General features: G+C 52.6%; 1 protein-coding gene across 1 annotated transcript in view; it reads right to left on the reverse strand.

The window, feature by feature from the left end:
• Window positions 1-6737, reverse strand: part of SCN4A (sodium channel, voltage-gated, type IV, alpha subunit) — a 32594-nt gene extending 25857 nt beyond the window's left edge. Inside the window, exons 1-7 of the mRNA XM_009702067.1 lie at window positions 6474-6737; window positions 6041-6159; window positions 4972-5061; window positions 4150-4278; window positions 3920-4011; window positions 1920-2240; window positions 61-124 (exon numbers count right to left, since the gene is read on the reverse strand). Coding sequence (XP_009700369.1) covers window positions 61-124; window positions 1920-2240; window positions 3920-4011; window positions 4150-4278; window positions 4972-5061; window positions 6041-6159; window positions 6474-6737 — 1079 coding nt within the window. The remainder of the gene's footprint in view (window positions 1-60; window positions 125-1919; window positions 2241-3919; window positions 4012-4149; window positions 4279-4971; window positions 5062-6040; window positions 6160-6473) is intronic.
• Window positions 6738-9423: the final 2686 nt, after the last annotated feature.

A 9423-nucleotide genomic window follows, 5' to 3' on the forward strand; every position in this document is an offset into this window, starting at 1 on the left:
GCCTCGTCCCCTCCTGGGGAGCCAGAGGGGACATCAGCTGCCAGCACGAGCTGCACTCACCCAGCATCACTGCTGTTCCCGCAGAGCAGGGCGTCAAGTGCTCCCTCCAGAAAGTAGAAATTGGCTTTGTAGTTGGGGAAAGAGCAAGACATTGGAAAAAACCCAAAAAAACCAACAAAACAAAACCAAAAACCAACAACAACCAAACAAACATTGACTTTCAAATTCTTGGCAGCTCCTTGCTGTCAGGGAAATTCACTGGATCCCAGTGTTGGACACTGGGTTATCTCCTTTCTGCGGACTTTTCTATTTGAAGTAGTTTGATTCTGTGATTTTGTGAACTACTTGGCAGCAGCTCAGAGAGCTCATGGCATTGTTTCACCAACCCAACTAGATGGCTCCCAAGCCCACAGAGAGCTCTGGAAACGGCCAGGTTGGCCAGGGTCAGGCCTCCTGACCCTGACATTCAGCCAAAGAACCAGGGCTGGTATGTTTTGCTGGGAAAAAAGTACAAAATAGCAGGGCATTCCCAGGGAACACTGAGCGGGGAACCCCAAAAAGGCCTGTGGAAATTGTCTGCTACTGTTCCATGGCTATTGCCTTCCTCCTGCTGCTCCCATGCCAACCAACCCCTACCTGGTTGGGAAAACCACCCTGCTCACAGATCCAGAGCTACAGGAGCTGCCAGGTTTACCTGTCCCTGGGGATGCGTGGATGAGCACCTGGAGATACCCACCCCAGGACATGGCAGAGAGCAGCTGGACTCCATCCTGGGCATCACCTAGCACAGCCCTTCCAGGAGCCACACGGGGATTTCTGGAGCTTCCTCAAAGCATTCCTGGCTCTGCCTGGCTTCTTGCCACCAGGCTTTTATTTAACCTAAGTGGGTTCATCGAGGAGATGTCCCGCTTGTGAAACTCCAGAAGCTATGTTTTTGGCTTGGCCTCAATAGCTGTTAACCTGCACACATGGCCGCAGGGTGCTGTTGCTATTTGCACTGCACTCATTAGATCCTATATATTGAATTTTCACCCCTACCAAGAAGCCTTCCTGTAATTAATACCAGAGCTACTTGTACAGTTGGGCAAAGCAGCTCATCTGAGATGTAACCCGACCTTCCGCTGAGGTCTGTTGAGTGCCCTAAACAAGACATGAAACATCCCTGTGGAGCATCCTGCCACTGTGCAGCTCTGCCAGGCAGATTTTCTGAGATTTTTACATTTTCATGGAATTTAAAAACCCAAACTCAAAGAACAAACGAAAAACCCACTGCACTTTTTTGGGGCAAACTTGTTTCAAATAAGTTGTAGGAAAGTAGCAAATTTGGAGACCTCTTCGAGGACCTGTGCTTGATCCCACCTCTCCCTCTTTCCCCTCCTGTTGGCTGTCATGGTGTTGCATGCAATGCTCACTGCACACAGCTGTACTTGGGGAAGGACCCAGCTATGGTGCAGCAGTGAAAGTGGGTGAGAAATGTCATTCCTGCATCCTTCCCTCTGGTTTTCTACCCAAAGTCCCGTCTACTCCCGGAGGGTTTGGTCTCCCTGCTGTGACCAGCCAGATGGAGCAGCTGTTCACCAGTGCCCACCCTGATGGGGAGATTGTGCCCTCAACTAGTAAGTGGGAGAGATGGAGACACTGTTTTGTCCAGGCCTTCCCATGGTGAAACCTTTCTGGAGGAGTTTAGCTTGCTCAGGTGGACTGCATTTTCCCTGGCAAGGAGGATTTGATCCCTTCTGTCCATCCTGTGAGTATGCACAACTCCTGTTACACCCAGTGGCCACATTTCCCTGCGAAACACCTTGGCAGGAAGATCCATGTGAGCAAACCATCTTGGTCTGACACGGAGGAAGAGCAAGGAAACGTAGGAGCAAACCAGAGTGATGAGTCAATGGAGAAGGGGGTACACGAGCGTTTACCTTCATCGTTGATGTAGGCCTCGAAATCAAAGGTGCTGTTGCTGGTGAAGTTGCTGGTGAAGTTGCTGGTGAAGTTGCTGGTGATGCCATCAATGAAGTTGCCGTAGAACGTTGCATTGGCCAACGTGTCGTTGTCCAGCCTCAAGTCCCCCAGCAGGGTGTCATTGAGGGGGGGCCACCGCACGCACTTCTGCCGGAGGTTCCCCATGAAGAGCTGGAGACCGATTAGGGCAAACACGCTCAGGCAGAAGACGGTGAGGATCATGACGTCTGAGAGCTTCTTCACCGACTGGATCAGAGCCCCAACAATTGTCTTCAGCCCTAGGGGGAAGGCATCACTACTGAGCTAATTGCTCCTTTGCTAATTGTGGAGAACGTGCTATGGCATTCCCAAAAGGTGCTGGATCCAATGGGGACGTGTGGTGTCACCAAGTTCACCCCATGTGCTCAGACCCCCAGCTCTGTGCCCTGTGTTGCATCCCAGCTGTCCCTCTGTCCCCACACATTGCTGGGCAGCATAAACCCTTTCCCCAAAACTGTCACCCTGCCAGCCGAGCCTCCCCATGCCAACCTTAACCTGGGTATCACAAGCCAAAGCCCACCCCAGCCTGGCAGCCATCAATTCCTTTTGGCTTGATGTGTTCTCCAAATGCCACAATCTGGCCTTTTTTGGCCCAAACCACTAGAGTAGACCACTTTGCTGTAGCACATGGAAAAGCCATTTGTCAGTCCAGCTGGAAGATGCTGAGCACTGCTTTCAGCTCCAGAAAAGTCTCAGTGGTCCAACACCCCCACGTGCTGCTGTCCCGTGGGTGGTCGGGAGCCCAGCCAGACCCTCCAGCCTGATCCCTTCAAGCTGGAGAAACCTCAACATGTCCAAGTGAAGCTGACTATGCGACATCTACATTAAGAATTGTAATTAACTCATTTCTCCACCCACCCCCCCCCAGCATTGCTCTTTCATTTGCAGGGGAGAAGACCCGAGGTCTACATGGATGATGGGTGATGCTGGGACTTCCTGATGTTGATCTTAAAAGCAGCTCTGAGCACAGAGCTTTCTCACATGGAGGCAGTTCTCCAAAGAGACCTGATTTTTAGCCCTGTCATCGTGCCAGTTTCCCCCCTCCCCAAACTATTTAGGTAAAACCCTGTTCTCCAAGGGCTTGTCTATGTTGGGAAACTGCTGAGGACAGCCGTCCTAAACCAGCTTATTTTTGCAACTGCTATTTCTGCAGAGCCTCTTGGGGGGATGTCATTCCAGAAAGCAGCAGCAGCTTACGTTTTGCTAAATGCAATTTTTAGCCTGTTTGATAGAGGCAAAAAACATTCAAATAGGAACCCTAACGATCTGGAAATTGCAGGGACGCAAGAGTTTATTCGCCACAAGAAATGATCATTTTCAGTTCAATCTCATGCTTCTTCAAGGGGTCTGACCTATCATTTCTGTGACCTTGCACTCAGTGGTACCAAAGCAGGGTATTGAAATGGTATCAAATTTGGGAAACAACCATCAGAGGTATTTGATAACGTGCTCCTAACACCACAGGCTGGATGTTTGGGGTGAGTTAAACACTCGCCACGTAGCTCTTGCACTAATACCCATTAAATATCTCACCAGAGCAGTCGGCAGTGGAGACAAAACTGAATTTATGGCTCCAAGGACCAAGCAAAGCGTATTGGTTAATCGAGCCCGTAAAGACAACCTGAGCACAAGCCCACTTAAGGCATGTCCAAGGAGCCCTAAAAACAACACATCTGGCTCATCAGGGGCTTTCCCTGGCCAAACAACTGAGTGAGCACAGCTATTTCAAGATGTAAAATCAGCAAGGCCTGACCCAAAAGCTGAATTATGGGGACAATTACTTATAAGTATCGAATACCTTATTTCCTTTGTTTTCTCTAGATCTGTCAAAAGAACAAGGAATTGCTATGAACTGTGGGAAAATCTGAGCTCGAGGAAGGGGAAGATATGGAGAGGGGACCCGTTCTTTAAGTCCCACCTGGTATCACGGTGATGGTTTTCAAGGCACGGAGGACGCGGAAGGTCCTGAGAGCAGAGATGTTCCCCAGGTCCACGAACTCGGTAATGTAGCTGCAGGACAAGACAGGAAAGGGCTTCAAGGGCTCTGCCAGGCACCCACCCCCCTGTTCCTCAGCCCTCCTCCCCAAGGTCCCCCACCTCGGTGCAGTGGCCAGACCTCCTGTCCTTCCCCTATCCCACCAAACTCACGCCATGGAGATGACCATGAAGTCCAGCCAATTCCACGGGTCACGCAGGAATGTGAAGCTGTCGATGCAGAAGCCTCTCGACAGTATCTTGATGAGGGACTCAAAGGTGTATATCCCAGTGAAGGTGTATCTGAAATGGGAACGGTGACTCATGGGATGCTCACCTGAGTCCAAGGGCCAGCTCAGGATGAGGTTTTGTCCACTCCTGCCAGTGGGACCACCTTGGGGATCTGAGTTTGGGGGCTCACAGTCAATGGGCTGCTGAATTCTTGGGGTGCTTAGGCACTGCGGGAGGTTTTCACCTCATCTTGTAAGGCCAGTTGGGACATCTTGAGGTACCAATCCCTTTGGTGACTATTCGCCAACACCTCTGATCACTGCTGATGTTGCAACACCACCATGCTCTCTGTAAAACCCTACTGAGACCTAATTGTGCAGAACCACAGCAGAAAATGGTGGATTTTCCTCTCCTCACCTGGGGCTGGTTGTCCATGCGCCTTGGACTGGTGTATCTGCTCAGCATCTCCAGACTGTCACTGCTGACCCAACCCAACCTGCTCTGCAGTGGTCTCCTGTTGCAGGGACCCCACCAGACTTTGGGCAGCTCTGAAACACTCCCACTCCTTGCAATGCCTAATGCAGAGCATGGACATCCCTTCTGAGATCAAGAGGGCCACCAGCACCTCCCAGTGACATCTCTCCTCCTCTGAAGGGTGGCTGGATCCCAACACCCCCCTCTCAGCCTTGGTCGTGTCCCTCCTGAGGATGGCCAAGCTGGGATGGCCCTCGTGGCTGGGGGAGGTTGCGGGAGGCAGGGACTTACTCCACGTTCTTGGACCACGCCGGGGGGTTGCTCAGCGTCATAAACACACAGTTGGTTAAAATCGTGATCATGATGAACATGCTGAATAATTTAAAACCTGGTCAAGGAGAAATGCTGCGGCTGTTGCTTAGATTCCCCTGTTCACACAATTATGAAGCCAAGCACCCCTGTTCCTCTTGTCCTGGCTCCCACCTTGGTTCTGTGCCCTGACCTGCTCCTCCTGCAGCCCTCTCCCGGCTCGGTCCTGTGCTCACACTTTCCCCATAGTCCACCTGCTCCCATGCACGGTCCTGGCCCCTGCCCTCCCTTTCTGCTCCCCTCCCCATCTCCATGGTGCTGGCTCTGCCTCCCTTCTTGTCCCCTGTGCTCCTTCCTCTCCATCACCCCAGGACACTATTTTCCCCACTTGCATGATCCCTCTGCCACAATCATCCCCTCTTTTTCCTCCGACCTCCTGGCCACCAACCCCAGCTGGCATCAGCGCTCTATTGTGATCACTTCCCACCCATCCTAGTGCCCTCTTGTTCTTGGGGTCCTTCCCTGTCTTTCCATCTCTGCATGTCTCACGCCAAAAGCCCCAGCAGTGCCCAAGTTGCCTCCTTCTCTGTACCCCAACGTCCTGGTTCCTCTGCCTTCCCTCTCCCAAAGCATCCTTTGAGATCCCCAATTCACCCACTTCCCAGGTGGGACAGGATCCCCTGACCTGTAAACATTTTCCTTCCTTTCCACGTCTCTCTACACCTCAGAGACCTTGAACCTTATCCTAGAGAGCTCCACCACTTCGGTTTCTTCCCTTCTTCAACGAAACCGATTCCTCTCTTCTCCAAGCAAGACTGAGCTCTTGGTGCCACCAAGGTGCTCAAAGCCTTCAAGCACCCACTCCTTGGGAAGGGACCAAAGCACTGGGATGGCTGGACAGTGGGTCCTGGCCATGGTGGGGGCCAGCCCAGGAGATTTGCTCACCACGCCATCATGAAACACTTCTCCCAGCCCTCCCTCAGCGCTGCTTGCACTCTGAGCATCAGGGTTTGACCTGGCAATGGAGCAGCATCACAGAGGGCAAGGATATGAATGGATAAGCACTTTGATGGCTCCTCTGCGGATGGGGTGGAAAGGGCCCAGCAGGTAGAGGGCAGGGGTTGCCGAGAAGCGAAAGATGGACTTCCCTTTGTTGAGGACTATGAACGTCTGTGAAGAAAAGAAAGGAGGGAGATGGGTTAACCCTTCTGCATATCCCCAAACACCCATGGATCAAGTGCTGCCATTATAGGTGAGACCTCTACACATGTTTTGGATCTCCAAAGGCTCAGGACTCTGCCAAGGAACAGATGCTCTGCTTTGGAGGAGAAGCAACCGCAGCAGTCTGGTGCTGCGGATCACCACATGGGCTCAGATGAGACCCTGGGTCATGGTGGAAAGAAGAGGAGGTCCATGCTTTGGTCTTTTTCTTGGGACTTAAATCTAATGCCAAGTCTACCCATGGGCTAAGCTTTGCCCTTCACCTCCTTATCCTTGTAGAAAGGGTCCAGATCCTCCAGGGGGGTCCCAATGAGCTCCAGCGGTGGGTCACCATAGATGAGGGGCAGGTTCTTGCCGGCTTCCAGGTCGCTGCTGGGCTTGATCTCCTCTTCCTCAGGCAGCTCTATTTGCTGCCGCTTTATCTTGAGCGCCTTTGCCTCAGCGATGCGCTGCTTGATGGCAGCCAGCGAGGCGGGGGTGAAGGGACGGAGGTTCTCGGGGCCCGGGATGTGCGGCAGGCCGGCCATCCTCTCATTCTGCTTCCGGGACACGCGCGCCCAGCCTGCTGGGGAGAGGGGGGCTGAGAAGGTAATGCTGTTTTGGGGCATTTTTGCTCAGCCCTTGAAGCCGGGTGGCGGCAGCATCTCGGTGGGTTTTTGCCAACAGGTTTATTGCAGAAATATTGAACTTGCACGAATGACTATTACGCATGGATGACTTACAGATGGAGCACCCCAAGTACTCCTCCTCTTCCTCCCAGACCCCCATTCAGCCTCCCATCAAAAAGCACCATCAGGTTGAGCACCATATGAGCTGAGCAGTTGGTGTCCCTGGCACCAGCTGGCTGTTGTTAGACATGCAATTTCACAACCAAGGCAGGGTTGTTCAACAAAAGAAACCACCTTCAGCATCAGTGGCATCTCTCCAGCTGTCTCCCCTTTGCAATATGCTGCAAGGCATTGGCAACTTTCCTCCCACACCTTGTGCAAGCAACCTGTGGTGCCCAGGGCAAGAGATTCCTCAGCCAGAGGATCTCAGTCCTGCAGGGTCAGCACCCATCAATAGGAAACTCGAGTAACCCGCAGTGCTGGATGGCTCCGCTCCCAAGAGGAAGGGGTTAAAAATCTTATCTTGAGCCAAAAAACAAGGCAATAATGGCATTTTGTTATGTTATAGAGACAAGGATGACTCCCCAGACAGGAACAGGATGGGCCATTTGGGAGAGATAAGGGTGGCTCCAGTGAGCAGCAGAACAACAAAAGGGGCTGGAGAGAGCAAAGTGGGGACCGGACGGGGGCTGGAGGAACAGGCTGCCATGCCCTGAGCAAGGCTGAAACGCCTGGCAAAGGCTTCCTAGACACCAGAAAGGTTCTTTCTTTGAGTCACCTTGCCTTGGCTTCACCTCCTTGTCTGTTTGACCCATAAACACCAGCTTATGTCAGAGATGAACCCAATATACCGTAACACTTGATCCTACTTCGCAGGGATTCTGGGATAGATGCACCTCTGTGCCTCATCCTCCTCAAAATGAGCATCCCACTGGCAAACAGTGACTCCTCCATGCACCAAGACTTCACATGATGCTGCTGAGCACCTACCCCCAAAAAAGCTTTAGGATCAATACTCCTCACAGCCCTAGCCCTGCCATGCTGAGAGCTGGAAACCTTCAGCCCTTTGTAATTTAGAAGAACTGGACATTTATAGCCCTGATTGGAAGAGGGGCTCTGGGTGCATAATGATATCGGCACGTTCCTATGGTGATTATAAACCCAAGTGATAACGGCAAAGGGAGGTATTGATTTCAAGCAGCACAGGATAACTGTGTTTTAGAAACCACCATGCTCTCTCACTATCAATGCTGAATTGAATCTTGGTGTGCAAAATGGATTTTCTTCTGCCAAGGGCAGGCACTCCCCACAGCAGCACAGCATTGCAGTGGTATTAATGGTCACCACCCCATCACATCCAGCCCCAGGGATGAAGCAGGGACTGGCCCCCAGCTGCAACGTCTCTTGGGCAGAGACCACCTTCACCACAGTGATTCAACAGCCCCTTTGTGGCTCCAGCACCAGGGCTTTGATGCACATTCAAAATGCAGCTGGTAGAGGGATGGGAGCAACTTGCTGCCTTTGGGAACAGGGCAACCTTAAAAAAATAAATAAATCAGGTGGCTAGAGCACTACTTTTTGTATTTAAACCTGTTTTAGAAAAGGAGAAGTTTTGTCCTTGCTGAACAGGGTTATCTAATAGGATAAACTCAATCACGTCACCGTAAAGTGGAGTCCAGCACTATCTACAACCCAGGTTGTGGCCTAAACCGTTGCAAAACAGAGAGCCCGGAGCAGTTATCCCGGGGAGGCACAGCCCTGCCTCACCCCAGGCCCACTGGACCCCAAAGGCGGGACCTCATCTATGCGAGCAAAAAGGGAATTTTTGCCACCACGCATCTTTGCAAGGGGACAGTGCCCATGGCAGCAGGTCAGCAGGGTACCACCAGCGCTGCTTCTCCTCCAGAGTTATTCTGGATTTACATCCATTTCACACTCTACTTGAGCAGCTCTGGAAACCTGCCCTTTGCATTCCCTTGACACCAGTGGCCTCACAGCTCAAGCCAAAAGCACGGGGCTGCGTCTGGCTCTATCGCCCTGAGTCCCACCAGGGATGCACTGATGCGCGCTCCAGCAGGACCCACAGCACCCGTGGTGGGACCAACCCACCCCATCTCCTGGGGACTCTGAGGACTCACAGGAGCTCGTTGGTCTAGGCAGCCTCAGTTTCCCTGGAAATAAGGGTTTTGCAGAGCTGTTAGGGTAAACCCACATTATGGGCCATGCCAGCGCTCTGTAGCGCTCCAGCCCCTTCAGCAGCACACTGCTCTCCGAGGCTTTGGTGCATGGGGTGCTGCATGGTCCACGTCTTCCCTGGAGCCTCCCACTGGGTGCTGCCCCTCCAAATCCCCAGCAATTCCTTGTCCCTGCTTGCTGCCGGAGGTGGCTGTGCCTCCAGCTGCCACCAGCGATCACCGATCACCACAGGAGTCAGATTTCTGCAGCCCCATGACTCTGCTCATTCCTCCCCCAGCAAGAGCGGGTGCAGGAGGGGAGCTTGACCGAGCAGCACCAGCTTTGCTTTCAGCTCGTGTCTCCTCTTCCTCTCACTGGGCTGAAGCCATTGTGCTGTGCCACGTTGACCTGGCTGCTGGTGGAGCAGCCT

The sequence above is a fragment of the Cariama cristata genome, unplaced genomic scaffold (assembly GCF_000690535.1).
Source record: "Cariama cristata isolate BGI_N322 unplaced genomic scaffold, ASM69053v1 scaffold15156, whole genome shotgun sequence".
Taxonomy (NCBI): Eukaryota; Metazoa; Chordata; class Aves; order Cariamiformes; family Cariamidae; genus Cariama; species Cariama cristata.